General features: G+C 36.6%; 1 protein-coding gene across 1 annotated transcript in view; it reads right to left on the reverse strand.

The window, feature by feature from the left end:
• Pola1 (DNA polymerase alpha 1, catalytic subunit) overlaps positions 1-25,656 on the reverse strand; it is a 407,398-nt gene that overhangs the window by 183,362 nt on the left and 198,380 nt on the right. The window contains exons 27-30 of the mRNA XM_021153188.2: positions 8,226-8,258; positions 7,396-7,488; positions 5,404-5,609; positions 2,797-2,929 (exon numbers count right to left, since the gene is read on the reverse strand). Of these exons, the coding sequence (XP_021008847.1) occupies positions 2,797-2,929; positions 5,404-5,609; positions 7,396-7,488; positions 8,226-8,258 (465 nt within the window). The remainder of the gene's footprint in view (positions 1-2,796; positions 2,930-5,403; positions 5,610-7,395; positions 7,489-8,225; positions 8,259-25,656) is intronic.

The raw sequence follows: 25,656 nt of genomic DNA on the forward strand, positions 1-25,656 counted from the left end.
CCCAGAAAAGAGGGGATGGGGGAAGAATTGTGTGAGGGTGTACCTGGGAGGGAGCAGTAAGTGGTACATAAAGTGAATGGGGGGGGGGAGAGAGACAGAGAGAGAAAGGTAGAGGGAGAGAGAGTGAGAGAGAGAGAGAGAGAGAGAGAGAAAGAGAGAGACAGACAGACGGGGAGGGGGGAAGAGGGGGAGAGGGAGAGAAGGAGGGACGGAGGGAGGGGGGAGAGAGAGAGAGAGAGAGAGAATGAATCAATCAATTTGAAATGAACTAGGTTTTCCTCATTTGACTTACCCTCAGCATATACTACTGTACATGTAAAAGGAATTCCCTATCTGCTAAGTGGATGATTAAACAAGCAAATTCTTTTAGAGCTCATCAAATTACTATTAGTTATCAACAATTACACTAAAAAAATGGAAAATATAACGCCATTAAGTCAGTTTCCGTTCTGTTCACATAAAAGAGCACAGGTCACTCTAGAGAGATGGCTGAGTGATTAAAGAGTGCCTATTGTTCTTACAGAAGAAGACCCAGCTTCAGTTTCCAGCACTAGAATAACAGCTGAGAACTGCCAGTAATTCCAGTTCGGTGATCTGACTTCCTCCTCTGAACTCCTACAGTTCCTTCATGCATGTGATACATATGTATCCACTCAGACACATTTAATAAGTAAATGTAAGACTCACTGCCCTTATTAACATACTATACATGAAGTATTAACTTTTACTACTAATAGCAATCTCACCATAAGATAATAATTATTCAACCTGAGCAACTGATAATAGAGATATGATATTATTCTTTCCTTCTGTTTGGAAATTTAAAGAATAAAAACAAGTAAACTCACTGAAATTGATTCCTGGCCTGTGCAGAGTTCAGTCCCTTTTGCTGGGTTTGGTGGAACATACTTTTAATCTCAGCACTAGAAGGCAGAGGCAAAGAAATCTGGTTTACCCAGAAAGTTCCAGACAAGCCAGAACTGCACAGTGAGACCATGTCTTGAAACCAAATGAAAAAATATTAATGTAGACACAGAGATACCACTATATTCTTGACTAATGATCTTCTTACATACTGTAATATGAGCCAATAAGAGTGTGAGGACAGGAATCCTTGTAGATGCATCTGTGGTGTTGTGAATAATATAGTCAGGCTTAGACTGATTCTTTTAAATTTTTCTGTCCCTGGAGCCTCCTGTCACGGACAGCCATGTTTGGAGAAAGACAGACAAAGAACAGCTATAGATGCTGTATTTAGAATACTAAATACTAAAAGAAGAATGACGAACTCATTGATACTTCTTAGCAAAACACTCTACAGATGCCAGCATGTGCATGCACTTCATTATTAATAGTGAAGAGCTAGTGGTAAGGCACATACAGCCCCAGGTAGGATATGTTTATGATATGTAGACATTATGAACGTCTTTGGTTTTTTTTTTTTTTTAATTAAACACATGATGGATGGTCAGGGTAAAGAAACAGAAAATTGATCTAAGAATCAATGTAAGTCTTAAGTATATGCTAAGAGTTGTCTACTCTCCAAAATTCAAAGAAAAACAAATTAAACTCACTATGAAAGCTTCATATCCACTCATGGTGGTAATATTTTATTTAAAAAATCATCAAAGGAACTATGATGAAAATAGCATGCATATTTTGTTATTATTAACTGATACCACCTTTTCACAAAACAATTTTCCTAGATCCATTCAGATAGGTAGTTGTATCTTTTGATACAAATGGTTTTGTTTTATTTCATGGATTGTACCAGAAAGTAATTCGGGCTGGAGAGATGGCTTAGTGGTTAAGAGTATTGACTGCTCTTCCAGAGAGGTCCTGAGTTCAATTCCCAGCAACCAAATGGTAGCTCACAAGCACCCATAATGAGATCTGATGCCCTCTTCTGATGTGTCTGAAGACAGCGGTAGTATAGTCACATACATACATACATACATATATACATACACACACACACACACACACACAATAGTCTTTTGAAAAAAATTCATCTGAATGCAAAATAACAAGTGAACAAAGATGTTCAATGAAGTTATTTACAATAAAATTTAATGAAGAAAAAATTAAGTAAACGTGTCAGCAAAATAGATGACTAATGTGTTAACTTTGTTTATGAGTGCTAGGAATCAGACATAGGGACTTGCATATATGATTTTTCACATAATATAGATATAGGTTGGAAAAGATCTCCATACCCATAGTGTGATATTAGTTTAAGATATACAAGTACTTTAGATATAGAGTGGTTAGCACTATCTTAATTCTAACTGAATCTGTACCCAAAAATCTTTTGACTATAGATACTAGGCGGATCAGCATCTGAGAAGTAACATTTACATACACATTTGGGAGCAGGAACAAAAGGAGAAAGACAAGGAGACAGAAGACAGGTAACAGGGAGGAGGGGGATGGGGAGGAGGAAGAGAGAGGAAGACTGAGTGAAACTTTAAGAATGAGTATGAATGAACAGATCTATGCATCAAACAACTATTACTTTACAGGACTATGAAAAAAGGAACATTCTCTAGGCCTTGAGACACAAGCTAATTATGCCATGTGGAAGTAAAAGGGAAAGACAGGTCATCTGGGGCAGCCATGGCAGTACCTGTGGCTAAGAGAGCTACAATAATGTGCAATCTGTGAGACAGTTGCTAAGCAGCTTTCACCACCAGCTAGAATTTATTTAAATTGCAAGGATGAGGTGGTTCTTCAACTATCTGAAGGAGGAGAAAACACATGACAGCAGCTGGGCTCAGCAATAAATGCTACATTTACCTTGTTAATTTCAAACTGGCTCACTGGGACACTGCCATTTAGCACATTTTCTCCAATTTCTATTAACCTCTTCTGAATGTTTTCCACAATGGTGTCCCGGCTTTGATCAGAAAGAATCTGGCCAATGACAAAGCTGTATAAAGAAAAAAATACGATTTCTCATATCATATGTCATTAACAAAGAAAAGACAGACATCACGTCGCTAGATTGGCATGTGGACAAGAGCTTATGCCAAGAGCTATTATGAAGGTTAGTGTCTAAAAGGCAATTTGCATTTTATTTTATGTTTATGAGCAAACGTTTTGCCTACATGTATGTCTGCATATCAAATCTGTCTGACATAGGCAAAGGTCAGAAGAAGCTATAGGGTTCTGTGACACTGGAGTTAAGGATGGTAGTGCTGGAAATGAAACACAGGTCCTCTACAAAAGCAACAAGTGTTCTTAAGCACTAAGCCATCACCCCAATCACCACTGCTTTGTTTTTAAATATTAACTCTTCTATAACTTTACTTACCTATGAATTCCAGGTCTACCCTTTGACATAGACTACTCATTTATGTAGCGGCTAATGCTTTTATATACGACAGAGAAAAATGTTTGTCATCAGATTTTATGATTATAAAATATAGAAGCGATTATATTCTAGCCATAAGTTAATGTTTTAGAAGATAAATGTTATCTTTATTCATAAAGCAACAAGATAGCATATCTGGTATCAAGATAGCATCTCCATCTAAGATGGCTATTTAGCTAGGTATGAAGAAATACAAAGCTCCAGAAAGAAATTTTTAAAAATCTAAGAGGCTAGAAAATTGGCTCAAAGGTTAAGAGTACATACTTGGCTGGGCAGTGGTGGCACACGCCTTAAGTCCCATCACTTGGAAGGCAGAGGCAGGCGGATTTCTGAGTTCGAGGCCAGCCTGGTCTACAGAGTGAGTTCAAGGACAGCCAGAGCTACACAGAGAAACCCTGTCTCGAAAAAACCAAGAATACATAATTGTTTTTCCAGAGGACCCAAGTTCAATTGTCAGCACCCACATAACAGCTCACAAATCTAGTTCCTGGATATCTAATACCCTTTTCTGGCATCTATGGGCACCAGGCACTAACATAGTACATAGACATACATCCAGCAAAACACTCATACACAGAAAATAATAAACTGAAAGAGGGTAAAAATTCCAAAACATAAAACTCTTCTTTTTTCAGGATCATTCAAAATTGTTCAATGTTCTAACTTTTAGGCTATCCCTCAAAAATTTCATATTATTGTACAAAGTCTCAAGAAAAATAAAGTAGCCAACATTTTATACATTTCTGAGAAAATGCAGATCAGGAGTTTGACAGCTGCTTTATAACTTGTCAGAAAAAGAACCCTGACAAAAACATTTGTATAGCTTTAATTACTAATAAATTTCTAACTCAGAGAAATTTGCTTCTATAATTATGCATCTTTCCTTAGAAAACAGAAAGCGAAGGAGAACAATTGACAGCCTACATGAAGTAGTTTCATCTTTGAGTATATTTAGAGCAACGAAGCATTCCAAAGCACATTTCCTAAGACAAGAAGCATGGACTCAGATGAGCACCTTTGCCTAATTAAGAGTGAATTCATTCAATCTCTCAACGTGCAAGCAGGAAGAAGATTGGAAAATAAGTTGAAAATGTTGATATCTACCTGAAAATTAAAAGTACTTTTAAATCTAGCCATCGTGGAAAACTTCTGCTTTCAGAACTGATCTAAATCACAATATAGGAATGTGAAAGATGACATATAACATGTCAAAGTATTAATTTTTCAAATGGGTACTTCATACTTTAATGTGAACACATAGTTTTTATCATGGTCTTTACTTTAATTTGCAAGGCTAGTAGGTCATGTATTATTACTTCAGAAGTACACACAGTATTTTAGAACTTGCTCTCAAATTAATCTGAGATTAGTAAGAATCATTTATATTCAAATGATATAGAGGAATAAAGTCTACTACATGGCCCAATTTTAATTGCACATTTCAAACTACATAACAGGGAAATCATAAAAATTATGTTTATAATTAGGATCTAGGGATTCAGTATACAACACTTTCAAAAAGAGGAATTTAAACAAAAAGCACTATCAACAAAATCAGCTCTCTAAGGATCCAGGTGTAAAGATTTATTCTCACCAGAACTTGCTATCTTAAAACTAGTGTCTCTTCTTGTGCAAATTTAGTGTTATCTAACTTTTAATCTAACTGTTAAATTTTATTTGTAATATGTAATAGTAACAATAACAACAAAGAGGGAAGTTGTATCCTTATGCTTGGCAGATTCATAGACATTTTCAATAGCACTTGGATTCTTTTAAAAGAATTTATTTCTTTTTAGTTTACATCCATTGGTATTTTGCCTGCATACATGTCTGTGTGAGGGTGTCAGATCTTAGAATTATAGACAGTTGTGAGCTGCCATTTGGATGGGGAGAATTAAACCCAGTTCTTCTGGAAGAGCTGTAAGTGCTCTTAACTGCTGTGCCATCTCTCCAGCCCCCACACTTGGATTTTTTTTTTTAAACAAAAATTTGAAGGACCAACAGCAAAAGTAAATAAAAGTTAAACTCACTTTCCAGTGTCCTTGGCAAGATCACACCAGTCTCTTCTAACTATATCTAATCCTTTCAGCTCCTGCTTGGTAATGTAATTCCCATCTGATGTTGGTTCAACAACTAGAGCAGCATATTTCTTTTTCTTCAGCAACAGCAGGGACTTGAAAACAGCATCAATGTCTATTTCAAGCAGTTTGTACAATTTATTCACTTCACTTTTTACCTGTAAAAATTTCAAATACTATTGTCAGATTTTCAAATGCCTAACAGGGAAAAGATGAACATGCTATGAGTTCCTGAGTTTTCTTCAACAAAACTTGAAAGCACATAATTAAAATTTATTATTCAACTTATATAACATAGATTTATTTAGTGCACAATTTAAAGACATTAAGATTAAGAAACAGAACAAAAACCAGATCTTAACATCACTTTCCAGAATTTACTGGGAAGACTCAACATCAGAATATCACAGAACTAGTGGTTCATAAATTTTTATTGTAGCATTATTGATAATAACTTAGTTACAAAATTAGCCTAGGTGTCCAGCAGAGAAACAGATAAAAAACATTCATTATACTTATGCATAATGGAATTTTCTAGACATAAAGAATGAAATTATAATGTATGTATAAAAATAGATACAACAATAAATTATCATATTCATCTAGTTAGTTGAGACACAGAAAAACAATTATTACACGTCTCCACTCATTTGTAGATTTTAGATTATATATGTATACATCCATACACATATAAAATCATATAAGTAGATTATAGAAAGTAGAAACAAAACTATTTAAGAGAACAAAAGGGATTCACTCATATTTAGGGGTACAAGACTATGAGGACCATGGCGAAAAGTACAATATAAACATATATGACAATGTCTGGATAAAAATCATACACACACACACACACACACACACTGAATACAAACCAATTAAAAATAAAATAAAGATCTGAACAACTTGAGAAGCTGAGGCAGGATGAACTCAATATTGACGTCAAAGTTCGGTGCTTACAGAGTTCAAGGAGAGCTAGAGCCATATAGCAAGACTTTATTTTTAAAATTTTTAAAATTTTTTTTAAATTAACAAAGAAACACAAATATTACATATAATTCCATCAAAATAAAGGCTAGGACTGGATCTTTTGTCTCCAGGAAATAACTATGGGAAGTTCTTTCTTGAGTCTAAAGAGAATGCATACATATTTGCCCTGAAACTGCTGAATTAACAACTACACAGTCCAACTAGTATGTGAGCAAAAACATTACATAGAACTTTTAAAAATAATATCCAAAACTGACATTGGCACATTAAATAACTATGTGCTGACTGAATAACAAAAGCCCTTCTTGAACTATGCTGATAAGGCCAAGGCACAAATCATCGCCTCTTGTGAAAACTCAAAAGCTTTGCAAGGCCAATAAGGAGTACAAAAGGTTGGTGCACTGTACAAGTAGAGAATACAGTTCAAATCCCACACTTTCCAGTAAGGAAAAAATGCTAATTCCTAAGATATTTCCAATTTTAGAATACTGGGACAAAAATCTTAACTACCAATGATTGCTTCTAAATGTTCTTTTGTATTTTCTAATATATTTTAAGTATTCCTATTAAATTAAATGAGTGTTTGTGAGTACACATGTATGTGGAGATAAGTAACTATCCATTCAAAGCTCTCTTTGAGATGTACCTGAATACTACTGGTTATACATTTCCTTCTGAATGACAATGTGAGAAGTTCTAATGTGACTATACTTAAACTTTTTTTAACAGGAAAAATGTTATCCATATCTTAAGGAAACCAATTGCCTTTGAATTTTTGTCTCAAAACAAATCAAAGTGTACGAAAAATTAAAGAAAATGAGAAATTTAATGACACTACACTTACTATGTTCAAAAGTATACACGTGCACCTAACACAAGAACTTATTATATTTACTGTGTTAAACACAGAGTTCACAAACCCAGGTTTAAAAAGCAATCATTAAATTATCTCACCTTGTTTCCCAACTTAAATACTTCTTCCAGGTTGGTGCTATTGGTATTTATCATAATTGAATCTGTGTCTCCATAAATAACTTCAAGATTCATCTAATAAAAGCCAAAAGTATAAAAATTAATAAAGAAAACACATGAATTGTTATATAAACTGAAAGTAAAGGTTGCGACTACTAGAACCTATAGGTGCCATTGATGTATGACAGGTCATGTTACTTACTATCCGTACTATCAGGGTACGCAACTCAAGATTAAGCCCTTCACGGACTAGAAATGTAAGTTGTGAAAGATTAAGAAAACCTTCCCAATTTTCTTCTAAAAATGCTGGGAGAATTAATTGTATGCACTTTCAATTCAAACATAATGTGGAATTTGATAAAAATAAGAATAAGCCTAAGAAACAGGGTCTTTTTTTAACCATTGTGGCATGTACTTAGTGGTCATGGCAATTTAAGAAGCGAAAAAATGTGGATGTAAAAATTCTAGGGCATAAATATTTATTAAATCCTCAAACAATATTTAGTAGACTATAAATAGTGCCAAAAATCAATAGCAAACAACACTTGAGCAAATAAGTATAAAGGAATGGAAATAAACTCTAATTCACACCATTACTAATTTGCCTGAAATACATACAGGCTTCAAGCAGGAGCTAGCATATCAGTGCTGATACAAGAGAAAAGGCTATAATCCATTAGGAGGGTTTATAAATGTAAACTAGGCATCCTAAAAACCAATTTTCAGTATGTTTTGGTTACACTTTTTCTTGACACAAAACTGTCACCTGGCATATTTAAGAGTTGTTTTAGAATGAAAATGTTCAGCATTACCTTCTGTACCATGTCTTTCGTATGCATCAAAATCTAAATAAAACAAAAGTCAACATTAATATATTACAAAATTACAAAGGCATAAACATAGTACAAGAGATTTCCAATTTCTAAGCATCTTTGAAACTCTTGAATATATCACACCAACTACTCTCAAATAACATAGGTATAATTCAAGTTTAATCTCTATGCTGATGCTTAATAGAGAGATGGAAGCTGATAAATATCTGTATTTCTAGGTATATTTAATAAACATATATAATAATGTACTCCTTAATAATATGGCAAGGGCCACTTATTCTCAGTACTAATATTTTAATAGGATTATATGATTTTTAAAAAGCTTTATAGCACTTAAAATCTAGCAATTCACACCCATATTCAGAATCTTAAAAGTATTCCATTTAACTTAAAATTATTTTGTAGACTGAGTTCCTTGAAGATGACCACATGCCATGGAGTTAGCCCAGTGCCCAGCAAAATGATGAATTTCAATAAACAGTATATGAAAACAAACATATAGTTTATTATGAATGGGTCTGTTTCCAGGCCCACATGCGACAGGCTACAAAACATAAAATAACATACACACAGACAAAAGCAGATGTAAGTTACCCCAAACCCTATCAGAAGCATCATATTTAATATGTGGAAAACCTCTGAAGAAATAATATGATGTACTGAGAACAGAGACAGAGGCAAGGAAATATTAAATCATGTGCAAAATACTATGCTGAGAGCACTTCCCACATTGTATAATTTCTTTCCCCAAGATCTCCAAGAGGTAGCTACTATTGATATCCCCATTTGCTAGCTGCCAAATGAAAAAGAAAGTAATTCCTTTCTCCTAGTCACAGCAAAACAAAGGTACAAAACAAGGCACTCTGGGCTAGAGGACAGAAGTCTTAATCACTCCACAGTATTGCCACTCTGGTATTAATCATTGTTTATGCATCTATCTAAATTAGAAGTCTCTTTTCCAGTAAGCCAGACAGAAGGATGCCTTTGTTCATGTTTTTCTACCTTGCAAGCTAACTGAAATCCCAAAGTTTCCTTTCAGTCTTTCTTGTGCTCCACAGTAAGACAAAGCTTAGTACACAGACAAGAGCAGATTATACATCTATCCATCACTTCTCATCTCCATTGCCAACTATCTGTTTTTACTACTGTCCAACTTAGTTCAAAGGTCCAAAAGTTCTTCATGCCTTCCATAACTTGGGGGGGGGGGGCATGGTGAATTCTATTAAGCTAAACCACTAGTTTTTATGTGGGCTATATAGTGGAATTACCTGAGGATTTTTAAATAACTAAAGCAGTGACGATCAAAATTGTCTCCAGAGCTTGTTCCGGATATAAAACTCTCCCTGACTCATGTTGAGAACGACTATGCAAGAGTACTGGCTTTCTAAAATTTACTACATGGTGCTACTTTTTCTATACAAAGAAAAACAAACACCAACACACACACCCACACACACACGCACACGCACACACACACACACACATGCGAGCGTATGCAGTATCTGGCTCAGAATATCTCTAACCAAAGTTTTGAAAAAGACTTCCAAAGATGATTCTTAAGATTGGTCCAAGAAAACCATGGTAATTCCATTTTGGAGATATTACCATGTAAAAGGCATGAGAATTAGAAGAAAGCCAGTAGTATAGATTGACAGTGAGCAACAATAGACATCATGGTGATCATGAAGGCCTACGCCAGAAAGTTCAAATGAACATGCTGAGAAAGCACCTAACTCGCAGGGTTATGTGGTTATTGCTGAATGACATCTGTAAAATAACTTTTCTTACTGCTTACAATTTGAATGAAACAGGACTAATCTCCTAAAATGTTTTCAAGATCAAGTTGAAATTTTACAACTACATCTAAACCCCAGCTCTACCTGTACAGCTGTTATTTCCTTCACAAAACCTTAGCTGGCCAAGGGAAATTGGCCAGTGTGTGAATAGTTACCATACTACAGGTTCATCTTTTCCTGCCTTCACTCATACAGAGAGATTTCTTGCCCAGTCCTCTGACCATGATTACAATTTATAAAGTTCACCTTAAACCGAATTTTATTCCATAAAGCCTGAGCTTACTGTCCCAGCCTAGAATATCATTGATCTGTTCTTGCCCTAGTAACCAAATGATGCTTTCTACTATTAAGGATTGTTACCCTCCCCAATTAGACCACACGCTTCTGGAGGCCCAAGGGCATGTTCACACCTGCAGACCTTAGATTTGACAAGCAATCAAACTGTATGCCAAGTGACTGGCAGGTCCTATAGTAATCTCAATTTGTTTTTCTAATAAACACTAAAGTTAAATTATGGAACAATGCAATGTAGAGAATACCCAACAATTTTTTGGGGGGTGGGGGAAAGGGAAATAATGAGATTGGCCTAAGATAAGCTTATCAAAGGTTCATCTCCACCTCCTTATAAGACTCAGCTACTCTCATCACATGATCAACAACATAAACTCCCTAAGTAACTGAGGTAGCTGTTACCTGCAAATGAAGTGACCCAGGATCAATGTCAATTTGCACTAGATACTCAGACCCAATTTTTGTTTCTCTTCTCTCATAATGTGCAACAAATCTATGCTATCATCCCTGTGCATGACCTAGCAACTTTCAACACTCACCTCTGTTCTAATCTGCCACAGACTCAATTCTTTCCAAGCCTGATCTGAAAGATGCTACCTAAACTATCTTCCCTAGTGGCATAACCCTTTGAGTGATTTTGGACTTTGTTGTTACTGCTGGTGTTACTGTCAAGACAGTACAACAAACTGCTTTTGTCAACTAATACTTTCATTTTAACAACCCACTTATTCTAATGACTAATAATCCATTATAGGAAGAGATCATAATTTATTCAATTAATGTTCTATTCATGAACATAGGTTGTTTAAAATCTTTGCCATTATAAACCATATTTCAATTCCCCCAAGTGAACTTACTGGGTCAATCATTATGTTTTATCATTTTTGAAAAATATAGCCCGCTAAACTCACTATAGAACCTATAATTTTGTATGTAGTTTCTATCACCATGTTCCCCAGTGCTTTCTACCAAGAGCTAGTGACAAAGCCCTCAAGTCAAAGTTCTCATGAGCCTGCAACCACTATCTTCCTGTTCTCCACTAAGCAGGTCTACATGATAGATACTGTAGTAACCTACAGAGTCTAACAGTTACCCAAGTACTAATAAGCAATACCATCCAAAGGCTTGCTTAGGCCCAAGCCTCAATTCCAACTGCTCAGTGGGGATGGTTCTATTATTGGATACCAATAAATACAAAACTTATCATCTAGAAGGCCCAGTACATGGAGACCACTAATGAATAACCTGATGGTGGTGGATGAATGACCCTAAAGGGTAGGTAGTTTCACAAGACCCATGTGACAAATGAGGAAAACTAAGTTGACACTTTACCTCAAGATTTAGAATTATGTTTGACCCAGAGGTTATAGTTCAGTGCCTGGTCTAGAAGCAGGACCTTTGGATACATTTTCTTTTGTGTTTCCACAGCTTTCTTACAAAAGCCAACCCATATGAATGTCCTAGGAGCTAATAATCATAAACTTATATGTCACAGGTATTTTCTCCATTGAAGAAGTACATTTGTAAAAATAGCTACTGGTATCCAGTAAAATCTACTGGACACAAGGTACAGTGAATACATGATGACTGTTCATAAATTCACATCAAAGTGACAAGCCTAATATTAAAGCTAGCCACTCTGACAGAAAATCATTTTATAAGCACCATTGGCCAGCAAACAGGGCTGTAAGATTGCTAAATTCATTAATAAGGCAGTCTACAGCTATCTGATTTCACAGCAACACCTGCATATTTAGCTACTCATTACCAATTGGATGATGGAATTTTTTTCAAGCACATTTCAAAAATCTGCCAACTTCAAGTGTAAAAAAATAAACTTTGTGGTTAATTTTTCCCTTAACAAAGTACAGCTGTTGAGAATAATTGTTCAAGATCTTACCCTGTAATGTCAACTGCAGCAGAACAAAGAGTATTTAATTAGCAAATCTATCCAGTAATTCAACACCTATTATATAAAATGCCTTCGTGATTTTATTCAGGATAATTTGCTAAGAGGGTTATTACTGACATTCAGATGGAATTTAAAATTCCTACGCAAGTCGAGTCATAATAGCAGTAATGATCTCCCCAATCAGGAGATTCGGTGTCACACAAGGCTCTCTTGCAATGCAGCAGCCGATTTCCTGACTTCTTAATTCCTGGGCTCAGCTCAGTGAGAGCCCTTCATGCCGATATTTCAGTCAGCAATACATCTTTAATGGGACTCTATTAAAATAACTAGAACAAAAATGACTTTTTTTTTGGTTAAAAAGAATGACAGCACTGCCATCATATCAATCATTACTGGCTTTGCAGAACAGTGTGGTTAGGGGGAAAGAGGAGGGGGAAATAGGAAAGGGGTGGGGGTGGGGAAAGCAATAATTAAAATAATATTAAAAGGTATTGTAACCCAAATCTGAGCTCTAAGGCAGGAGAAAGGTGGTAAAACTAAAAAAGGAAACTTAAAATTTAAAAAAATGTTTTCTTTTTTAAATAAAATGTTTTTTTTCCTGGAATACACATACAATATGCAGTTTACCAAGCAGAAAGCACAAGTTTTCCATACCGAGGTTAACAACTAACAACAGCCGCAAGCCAAGACTACTATTGACATGTGTATTTATAGGTTTTCCTAACCTGCCCAGCAGTACACCTTGGCGTTTATTTATATTTTCTTTCAAAAGAATACTGTTCTGTGGCAAAGCATTCAAAAGTTATGAAATGTTTTTAGATGTTGTTATAGATTAATAGTATTTATTAATACTAAATTGGAAACATCAGCATTTCACAGTTAAAAAACAGTTTCAAGGTCCTATACCCAATCATGTCTACTATAATAGCCACTAACAAGGTAAAATCTGTGTTAAGCATAATGGAAATCCTACACACTAATGAAATATTATATAAGGTCAAATTTCAAACAAATAATGAAAAGAAAATGAATATTGAAATCTCAATGGCTAAAATCACACAAAATTAAAAATAACTGGAAAATTAAAGAGCATAATGGGAGTAGCAAAATGAAGGATTTTGAATGATAGGAAAGAAAAAGTAGAAGAAATATAAATATTATATTTGGTAATCCAGCCATCATCTAAGTGCTTCCTACTCTAAATTTCAGCAATTTCCAAGCAAGACCCAAGGCTACACAGTTCTACTTGATGAACATTTATTTAAGCATATGTTATTAGATTGCATTTTCTCTTCATTTTTATTCTTAGTTTTTACATGTGTCTTCTGTGTAAAATGCTCAAAGAATATCTACTGTGAGCTGAATAAGCATTCTGCTTTCTGTCATTAACAATCACTGCTTTATGATAGGTTGCTTACTGCTATTAACATTAATTTTATTTTCTCTGAAACTAGGGTGTTCTTAGTACCTAGTTCTCTGAGCTGGGTAGGAATAGAAAGAACTATATACTAAAAGAAAATGCTCTGAAACAATAAAACATACTAATACTAATAAAAAATAAATAAAACAAGAGGTCAAACCGTGAGCCCTGATTTAAATTGCCAATTACTAGTGAGGTCTGTAGATCCTCATCATTGATTAAACAAGGAGGCTGGGATTATCTTAAAATCTAATGAAACTCTAGAATTCCAAGTTTGATTCATTCTCCCTCTCATTCTCTCCCTCCCTCTCCCTCTCCCTCTCTCTATCTATCTCCCTCTCTCTCCCTCTCCCTCCCTCTCCCTCCCTCTCTCCCTCCCTCTCTCTCCTAGACAGGATTTCTCTGTATAGCCCTGGCTGTCCTGGAACTCACTTTGTAGACCAGGCTGGCTTCGAACTCAGAAATCCACCTGCCTCTGCCCTGCCTCTGCCATCTCTTTTAGTTTTAGGAAAAGAAAGACAAAAATATATCCAAGAAAAATACACTCAATACAAGGGTGTGTGTGTGTGTGTGTGTGTGTGTGTTTCTGTATTCTAGGTTGCCTTTGAAGACTATTAAATGTAAAATAACTAAAACTGTTAGTGCTCACAAACGGTATATAGAGCTTTATGTCCACTGTATAAGTAATTGGCTGACTATATCTGCAATACTTAAAAATACCCAATACCTTCTGCTGAGTTATCTTTATATATATATATGGTTTTTCAGAGAGGGTTTTTCTGTAGCCCTGGCTGTCCTGGAACTCACTCTGTAGACCAGGCTGGCCTCCAACTCAAAAATCCGCCTGCCTCTGCCTCCCAAGTGCTGGGATTAAAGGCATGCGCCACCACGCCCGACAAGTTATCTTTTCTACTTCTACCAAGTGCCTATACACATCTACAAATGTCACGGTTTCTCAGCCTTGACAGCATTTATATTTTAGGCCAGATAATTCTTTGTCATGAGGGTCTACTTTACATGATGTACACTAAAGATGTCTAGCAGACAAAGGTAGAAAGAACTTCTCAAAATTTAATGAACCAATATGTCCCCCGATACTAAACTTTATCTTTGCAATGTGGGGCTTCCTTTGCATTTTTTCTTATTCCTTAGATTTTTCACCAGTCAGTCTCTAGCATTAGTACCTTCTAAGACAATCTTAATCCTTTTCCAATATTCATTCTAAAACACTTCTTTAAAATGAAATCCAAGATCCCTCACTTGACCCTAAGATTCAAGATCTACTTGAGGACTTCTAATGCTTCCCGCACTTGTCCTTCAACCAGTCCTTTCTCACATATTTTAGGTTCATTAAACACAGTATGTTTGGTTCCTCCTCGGTGTAATAGGTACCACATCATTCTCTAAACATACCAAGTTCCTTTACTCTTTAAAAAACAGGTCTCATGTAGCTCTGGCTGGCCTGGAACGCACTTTGCAGACCAGGTTGGCTTCAAAATTCAAGAGATCTGCCTGCCTCTACCTCCTAAGTGGGGGTGGGAGTGGGGAGAGAGATCAAATTGTTTCATGTTCTCTTTTTGCTTCTGTGTTCTTCACATGTAGTTTCTCTACAGTGTTTAAAATGTTGCATTCATGGCTAATTTAGTATGTTAGCTTGGTTATACCAGATATCCAAAGATTTGGTTGAACACTAATCTAGAAGTCACTAATCTAGAAGTCGCTAATCTAAACATGTTTTCCAAACAGGATTAAGAGTCAATAAATTCTGGGTGAAGCACGTTACCAACACTTCCAATTAAGGGAAGGTCTCAAAAGATAAAAACTGAGGCTCTCTCCAAATCCACCTGCAGATTGTCTTCTAGTGTCAATCACAGCATCAACTTTCTGGGTCTCCAGCTTGCCCACCTGCCCCACAAATTTTATACTTGCAGGCTTCTCCATTGATATGAGCAAATTCTTATGTATGCAACCTCCCTACGAGTCACACAACTCTTACTGGTTCAGTTTCTTTGAAGAATGTTAACATGGGCAATCTAAATGCAAAACTTAACAGTGTGTGACACAATCGAGAGAAAACAATAATGTCTCGAAATTGCTAATTTCTCAAAATAAAAAAAAAAACAGAGGCACTAATTGACAATTCATTATGGTAGGATATTAAACATAACATACTAACATAGTATACTAACATTTACTTTAGTATATATGCTTTCTGAGATAAAAAATTGATAAAGGTGAGTTATTACCTAATATCCATTTCTAGTGTAAGGAACATTGTACATGAGAAAAGTCCTCTCATTCTGATAATCCAATGATACTAATGAACATGCCAGTCCCACCAATATACCGGAGGTAGATTGAAAGCCTACAAGCAAACTATAGGCAGAGATCATAGCATAACCTAACAGAATTCTTGTTCTTTTTAAATTGTTTTCTTTTCTAGTAGCCTTACAAAAGCAAGGCCTCAAAAATCCTAGCACAATTCTTGGCACAGAGCAATAATTCAATAAATAATTATCTCAGGTTAAGGTAAAATGAGGAAAATTCTCAGTCGCCCATTTTGAAAGCCCATTTATAATACTGTTATAAATCAAAATATTCATCTCTACAATATCCTCCTACACATATACAATACATATTCAAATGCTGGTTCTTTCCATTTAAGAAATGAAGAGTGAACCAGTCTTACTCTTCCAACACAATGCATATTATATAGACAAATCAACAGTGAGTTTCTAGCTCAATAATAACAAACCATCAATTATGAACTTAACCAAAAGCATACTCTTCTAGACAACTTCAGATAAATGGAACTTGTTTTAAATCCTTAATTCATAACTTAGCTAGATCTTCTGGTAATTCATGTGTAAAGAAAATAAAACATGTTGAGTAAACAACACTTTCTGAAACATTTGTACATTACAGAAGACACATTTAATGATATTTTTAGTATCTCTCAACTATTGCCCTACAATTTGACAGGGCTCTAATTCTGATCCAAAAATCTAATATATCACTAACTGTGGTTTCAAATTTTAAATGTAATCTCTTCCATATCTTACAATTTCTAATCTCTAATGTGAATATTTGTCCTCTGAATTTTTAAAGAACTCACATTCTAACTTTAAAAAAACCATCCTTTCAGAACCAACATGATGCTTAGTCTCCATCTTCCTCCCTCCACTTCAGTCTCTGCTTTAGAAGTTCAAGTTATATTAGAGCAGTAATGCCAGATTTCAGTTCGGATCTCATACAAGACCCTGGAGATTATGTAAAAAGCACACTTGAACCTTACCTACTCACCAACACAAGAACTCAAGTATGTGCCTGAATATTTTTAAAATATTAAATTCCCTGTAGAAAATAAATAAAGCCCTGAGAAAGTAAAATTGAAACTGAAACAGGAGATAGTAACCTCGGGTCAGTGAAAAAATCGTGAAAACTCCTAGAAAAGATTTGAATGTATGCATTTTTCTAGGAAAGGGGGCTTTATCTTTCAAATTTGAAACTTTAATTTGCTTCAACCTACATATCCTTAAAGGTGCACAAATGAGTCACAAGAACAGAATTTTCTGCCTCCCTAGGATTCACAGAATGTCCATAAACTATAAAAACTACAATTTAATGGGTCTTGCCCCTAGCTTTTGAGTTGGGCGTTTTCAGGCCCTATCTATAGTACAATTCCCCTCACAAAAAAGCATGTACATGTCCAAATGCTCAGAGTGGACTCCCTGATTGATTCATCTAGGGGGCTAATTAAGATGCAGCCAAGCTATGTCCATGCTTTAGTGAACATCAGTACTCAAGCAAGTTTCACACAACCTGATTAAAATTGACTCAAAATGTCTTACTTCAGTAATCACTTAGATAGAATGAATTTTACATTAGTGGGATCAAGCATACACCAGGCCTCAGTGGAAATGAAAAGGGCTTACAGTAATAGGATTTATAAACCCACCCATTAGGTTAATGGCTAAATGATTTACATGTAACTTTCTCCCCCACCCCGCCTTCCCTCACCCTTTAACTCAGTAAAAACTATGCTTGGCATTTTCCACTGCAGTGCCACACACAAAGGAAATAGCCTTTCTATTTTGGGACATTCTAATTTCTAATAATGGCCTGGGTAGATACCATTAACTCTTTCAAAGCACAAATAATTGACTAATAAAATTAAGTATTCTATAAGGCCTGAAAGTGCTTAATTGATCATAATTGTCTATTTGAGAAGAAGGCGTCAGGCTGCCTATGCTCAGATAATGAAGTTGGGCAATTCTGAAGCACTGCAATCAAGATAATACTTACAGCTAAAAAGGATATTAGCATTTTCTAGAATCTGCAACATTTTCTTTATAACTGAGGTCATGGGAAAATCGGACTAGAAAACTTTAAGCCCCCAACTCCCAACAAACAAATGACAGATCTAACAGGTTGTCAGTTGTCATTACTAAGAAAATAGCCTGAAGCAAAAACCTGAAGGAATACATAGCTAGTAGTCTAGAAGGCATGAAATTGGAAAGTGACCAATGCCTTGACATCCCCATTTCTGATTTCATCATATCTTCTTTTCAGCGTCAGCGAGCAGCAGGACAGCCCCCATAATATCGTTCACCACTCTCCCTGCATGAGCAGGTAGCACAAGGAACTTTCATTTTTCCTTTTTTTTTTTTTAAGTCTTGAAAATTGAACCCAGGGCTTCATGAATGTCAGGTAAGCTCTACCACTGGCTTAGAAAATTTTACACCTAATACCAAAGGGTAGCCCTTTGTTCAGTACTTAAGTTATATAGTAAATTTTGTTGATTTAACATGCCCTCTTATAGTAATTTTTTAAACAAAGCTTATCCCTTTATACCCCTCTATCTCATTACAAGTTCCTAAAAACAATTTCATGACATTGTTATGCTTTAAATTTAGGAGCCCACTTGAGAAAAAAATCTTTCAGAAAGATGATCTAGTTTAAGGAAAAAGTAATTGTGCTCATCTATTCAGAGAAATATGTACTACAGACATTTATTCAGGCATTCTTTTAGAATAAAAATATTTAAGAACCAAACAAATCACACGTCCTCATTATCAATCATTTTTCTCCTAACTCATTATCTTCTATATTTTCAGAAAAAAATGTGAAAGTAAATTTGAGAAGTCATTTAGGATAGAGATAACAGAATATAATCTAGAAACAGTAATATGAAGTCTGTGTAAGATTCTGATACACACTGCCAAAGTGGCATTTCTACTCTTTCATGTTGGCCATGGTGCAAGCATTTTATTTTATTATTTTTTTTTTTTGACTCTGGCTTTTCTTGTTGTTTATTCAGTAGAAGATAACAAAGAATTCAATTGTTTGTTAAGCCTTTCATCTTTCTGATAGGAAAGTCTTTTCAGATGAGAACATCACCATGCAGTACAAGAGACACTTATGCTAGTTTTCAAAGGGAAACCTGGCCATGCAGGGGACCTGGTGAGCCTCTGTGCCTGAAGAGTAGAGTGCAGTTAGGAAAACTTCTTTCCCAGTAGCCTTTGTTCTTGGGGTAATATTGGAGTAGTACGAGTATTCAATGACCCGGGGAAACAACATCACCCCTGGAATGTGCTGAGCCACAATATAGATAAAGCCAGAGTTTGGAAGTTGGCAGTAGATTTCAAACATTATTGCCACCATCTTAAAACTTGTAGTAGTTTGGTGCAAGCATTTTATACAAATGATATGAAGCGCTGTGTTACCTTTTTGTCTAGAAACCCCCAAAAGAATTCATTTATTGATGTACCAAAAATAATTTACTGAATTTCCCATGCTCTAGCTAGTAAGGAACACAAAGATGAATGATTAAGAAATAACCCCTTCCTTGGTGTGTTTGTATGTGTGCACATATTCATATACATGCATGTCCATAATAAGAGACCCTGGGGCAGAAGTCAGAAAAAAGTTCTTGGAATTAGATTGCATATAAGTGGAAGATGAATCAGAGAATGTGAGAAAGGGAGAATGAAGGGAGACTATGTGAAGAAGATACAAAATACCAAGGAAAATGAATGGCGCTGAAAAGAAATCACATTCTTTTAAAAGTTTTTAAAACTGCTTTAGCCATCCAATAGGAAGACTATAAAGCATATGGTAGAGTTGGAATGCTCAGGGAAAGTGGGAAGAAAATGGAGAAGAGCCTCAGCTATGAAAGAAAACTGTATTAAGGACATTAGAGACTGGCACTGTAGACTGAGAGCTTAAAGAGGTCTCCAAGACAATAAAGCATGGACAGTGGGAACACAGTGACCAAAGTGGCATGCTATTGGCTGAGCAGCATAGAAACAGTGTCAGTAGGGACACAAAAAAAAAAAAATCACATGTACTTAGGAAATGAAATCTAGATGACTTGGCAACGGGTTGCATTTGGGGCAAGAGGACAATGGGGTCAAGTATAATGCTTATGCTCCTGGCTTACCAACTCTATCTAGGAATCTAAGAAGGATAGTTTTGAAATTGAGTAGAGTGCAGTTTGGGAACATTTCAATCAAGAGCACAGGACTGGTAAGAGGTTCAGTGGGTAAATGTACTTCACTGGGCAAGCCCAGTGGCCTGAGTTCTAATCCTGAAACAATTATAAAAGAGAAAACCGACTTCTGAAAGCTGTCATTAATCTCCACATGTGCACCCACCATGGCATGTGTGCATGCCTTCCTTTACACTCTGACACAAACACAATAACAACGACAGCAATAACAAAAGATTACAAGCAGGCAGTTGGAAGTAAAAATGCTCAGCAGAGGGGAGGGTGTGTTTGGGGGAGGGTCAAGAAATCTCGTGTTTGAAAGAGATATAATAGATGAATAAGCAAAGCAATGTCATCCCACAGATGACTTGAGAGACGGATAGCAAAACTCAGGAAAGGCGAAAAGGAGAACTCAGCAAAGGATTCCACCCAAAGCAATGGTACTAAACTAACAGGTGCTCCAAGGAGCTCTTGATCCCTCATTCCTCCAGCACCCTCCTTTCCCTTGTAGCTAGCGTGTCTCCATTCTTTCTGTCAAAATTGGCAGGGGTGATACAAATGAGGGGCCACTGGCAAATCTGACACAGGCTGCCAGTCAGACAGCCAGGCACCACATAATGACCTTGAATGAGAACAATCCTAACAGGTGGCTAGTGCAATACTGAACAAGGTCGAGGACCATGCCTTTTCACAGCTTCAGGAGACAACTCAAACAACAAGCAAATTTCCATCTCTTCCTCTGTTTTTGAAATGATGCCGATGAGCTTCATGGGAAGAAGAATGAGCAAGGATCAATTTATATCACAAGAAAGAACTTTCTTTTAGTTTAAAGTAACCATCCTTTCTCTGTCTCTCCCCTATGTTGGGGGGAAAGGTGATCTTTCTTATTTCAAATTCGGTGCCATTAGCAAGGAGGTAATTTATATTTATCCAGTAAAAGAAAAAAAAGGTAGATCCAGACTTGGAGCCTCACACCTAAAGTGTCAGCACTCAGGTGGCTGAAAAATAAGGACCAAGTACCGTGAATTCAAAACCACCCTGGGCTACACAGTGAAATCTATGTAAGCAAGCCTAGGCTACAGAGTAAAGGCCTGCCTTAAAAACTGAAATGAAATAAAACTAGATGCCAGAATGAGTTTTCCTCAATATCCAAATGATATCCTTCATACATTTCCAGAGAACTATGACCAGGTCATAAGTGATTTTACTACTTTGTCACTGTTTAGATTTTATAACACCAAATGTCTTATAGTTCTCATGAATCTTGGGCCTTAGAACAAGCCACTGTTTATATACAGGAAAGACAGCTAGAGCTGAGAACTAGGTGGGAGTAGGACTGGTTCAACCTTCTCTGAAAGACAAACACCTTGGGGGCTGGAGAGATGGCTCAGCAGTTAAGAGCACTGACTGTTCTTCCCGAGGTCCAGAGTTCAATTCCCAGCAACCACATGGTGGCTCACAACCATCTGTAATGGGATCTGATGCCCTCTTCTGCTGTGTCTGAAGAGAGTGACAGTGTACTCACATACATCAAATAAATATATCTTTGAGGGCTGGTGAGATGGCTCAGTGGTTAAGAGCACTGACTGCTCTTCCAGAGGTCCTGACTTCAATTACCAGCAACCACATGGTGGTTCACAACCATCTATAATGAGATCTGATGCCCTCTTCTGGTGTATCTGAAGACAACTACAGTTTACTCATACACATAAAATAAATAAATAAATCTTAAAGAAAAAAAGACAAACACCTTAATCAAGGCTCAACAATTCCACTGAATGGTAAGAAGTCAGGAAAGGTGGTGATGTGTGTGTGTGGGGGGGGGGGTTGTCTTTCTTTTCTCTGGAGACAACTTTTTCTGTACTCTTAGACCTTATGACTGCAGAGGGCATGGTTAGAATAAGACACATACCACTGGCATGTGGGTACTCGGATAAAGAATCCAACCAGTAGATCAGATTGCTGTCAGCTGTGAACGAGCCAGCACTTCAGCTGCTTCTCATTCTTTATTTTTAAATGGCAGAATGGGCTCAAGGGCATGGTGGCCTGTCACACCAAAAGACACTAAGGAATTTTAAAGATAAAATCAAAACACTTAAGGGTGCACAAGCTCAAATAGAACTAAGGAACTGAACACGTGCTTCAGAAAATCACATGAGCATAAGAGTATTTCACAAAAAAAAAAAAAAAACAATAATAAAAACCAGTCACTAGAGGACTTCTCTTATTGACATAGTAAAGGGGAAACTAAAAAATCTGGAGCAAAAACGTCAAAACTACAAACCCCTTCATCATCAATTGGACTCTAAAATGCTTGGTTTTAGAACTCTGAGATGAGAGCATTTAAATGATGGAATGTGCTAAAGTTACCTAATCAATCTTCAAAGCCAAAGGGCATAGATAATTACAAATAAACCAATAAAATTTGAACAGTCTAAGAAGAACTTAGCACTGCAGAATTAAAATGTGCTTTATGTATCCCTACATCACTATCAACATCACCAATAGATCATTCCTGACTTAATTCTTCATAGCCAAAGACCAAGTTGGATTCTGATGTGCCAACTGCTTTTGATGATATTTCATTTTAAACAGATAAACACTTTTTTAAAAAACGCAAGCCAAAAACACACTTTTGAGAAACTAAGAAAACAGATGTGGAAGCCATTTGTTTAGATGAAGGGGAATTTTCGCTTTTATAGAATACAATGATTCATGAACAGGAAAAAACTGTCATCAAGTTTACTTCAATAGATACTCTTGGGTTTGAGGCAGCTTTCTAAATATGGCCATTGCTTTGCTTCACATCTCATCTCTCCTGAAATATCTCAAACTACCACTAACAAACATCACTTTTGTCTTTGTTTTTGGAAGTTTTCTGCTTAGCATTAATATATTATGCTGGGGGGGGGGCTAAAATCCCACAACTGTTGATACCATAGAAATACTTACTTTCTTCTATTGCTTAGGTAAACTAGAGTAACACTACCAAAAGTGTTGGATATTTGTCAAAAACATGCTGGACTAGGCAGGATATGGTAGTACACACCTTTAATTCCATTACTCTAGAGGCAGAGGTAGGTACATCTGAGTTCAAAACTAGCCAGAGCTCCACAAGATTATGCATGTCTCCTAAACAAAACAGAAACCTAGCAGGCTTAAGACTATTATAAAGAACACAAAACAACTTCTTAAATAACAGCTCTCCTCAACATTGAAGGAGATGGAATAAGAGAATAGTGGACTTTTCCCCCCAACAACTCTGTCAAAGAGAGAACTACCTTTTTTGGTTTCTGTCTAATGACATGCTAGGAACTAAACCAAGGGAAGAAACAAATGGTATTAAGCTTAAGGCAAAGGCTTAAGAAACTTCTCTTCTTCCTTCTTATACTCCACCCATCCTCTTCTCTCCTGTTCTACACCCAACAGTTGACCTTCTGGCAATGTGTCCTTATAGAGGTATCAAGGTCTGCAACCCTATAGGTGGAACAGCAATATGAACTAACCAGTACCACCAGGGCTGCATAGGTAGCAGAAGATGGCCTAGTTGGCCATCAATGGGAAGAGAGGCCCCTTGATCTTGCAAACTTTATATGTCCTAGTATAGGGGAAAGCCAGGACCGAGAAGTGGGAGTGGTGGGTAGGGGAACAGGCTGGTGGGAGGGTACAGGGGACTTTCAGGATAGCATTTGAAATGTAAATGAAGAAAATATCTAATAAAAATTTTGCAAAAAAAAAAAAAAAAGAAGTACAAGGCCTGTGGGTATAAGGCAAAACTGGTCCATGCTGATCAACTTGCTTGATAAAAAAAATAACAAATACCCTCCAAAAAATTCTTTGACAATTCCCTTCCCCTTAAAATTCTATTGTGATGTCAATTCATAACCACAGATGAAAGTAATAATAATCTTCTCCCAATACACTCGTTGCCAAGATTGACAATTTACATTCTATAGTTCAGTTTTCAAATTTGATTATTTTAACCTAACACACACACACACACACACACATATAAATCAACAATAATTTTAAATATGTACTTTTGAACTATACCTAGTCCCACTATGACTATAACTCAATATGCCACCCTACTTATTAATCTCTGGATTCATATACACATGAACATGTCTCTCCATAACAAATCCACAGCTATCACATGATTTTCAAAATGGCAAAACTCTCTCCCAAAGGGTAGCCTCTTACACAATACTAGTACTCAGTACTTGTGTCTTGCCTCAGCTGACATAACTCTGCCAATCAGCTGGAGTCAGTGAAGCAGCAAGTAGCCACAGCACACCATCAGAATGTGTGTGTGTGTGTGTGTGTGTGTGTGTGTGTGTGTGCGCGCGCGCGCGCGCCTTTCTTTCTATGGAGTACTGACAAACGCAGCTCAACTACACAATGTAAAGTGAACCAATACAGGAATGCTGTTAACAACGAAACCTTCATTATGTGTCCATTCCAGTCCTTGCTTTAGCAGAATATCCTCTTTTTTTTAAAGATATTTTCTTTAAATACATTTCAAATGCTATCCTGAAAGTTCCCTATACCCCATCCCCTCCCTGCTTCCCTACCCACCCACTCCTACTTCTTGGCTCTTGCATTCCCCTGTACTGGGGCATATAAAGTTTGCTAGACCAAGGGGCCTCTCTTTCCCATGATGGCCGACTAGGCTATCTACTGCTAGCTAGAAACACTAGCTCCGGGGGGTACTGGTTAGTTCATATTGTTGTTCCACCTATAGGGTTGCAGACCCCTTCAGCTCCTTGGGTACTTTTTCTAGCTTCTCCTTTGGGGACCCTGTGTTCCATCTTATAGATGACTGTGAGCATCCACTTCTGTATTTGCCAGGCACTGGCATAGCCTCATATGAGACAACTATAACAGGGTCCCTTCAGCAAAATTTTGCTGGCATATGCAATAGTGTTTGCATTTGGTGGCTGATTATGGGATGGATCCCCTGGTGGGGTAGTCTCTGGATAGTCCATCCTTTCGTCTTAGCTCCAAAGTTTTTCTCTGTAACTCCTTTCATGGATATTTTGCTCCCTATTCTGAGGATGAATGAAGTATCCACCCATTGGTCTTCCCTATTCTTGATTTTCTTGTGTTTTGCAAATTGTATCTTGGGTGTTCTATATTTCTGGGCTAATATCCACTTATCAGTGAGTGCATATCTAATGACTTCTTTTGTGATTGGGTTACCTCACTAAGGATGATATCCTCCAGATACATCTAATTTGTCCAAGAATTTCATAAATTCATTGTTTTTAAAAGCTGAGACGTACTCCATTGTGTAAATGTACCACATTTTCTGTATCCATTCTTCTGTTGAGGGACATCTGGGTTCTTTTCAGCTTCTGGCTATTATAAATAAGGCTGCTATGAACATAGTGGAGCATGTGTTATTACCAGTTGGAACTTCTTCTGGGTATATGCCCAGGAGAGGTATTGCTGGATCTTCTTGTAGTATTATGTCCAATTTTCTGAGGAACCTCTAGACT

The sequence above is a fragment of the Mus caroli genome, chromosome X (genome assembly GCF_900094665.2).
Source record: "Mus caroli chromosome X, CAROLI_EIJ_v1.1, whole genome shotgun sequence".
Taxonomy (NCBI): domain Eukaryota; kingdom Metazoa; phylum Chordata; class Mammalia; order Rodentia; family Muridae; genus Mus; species Mus caroli.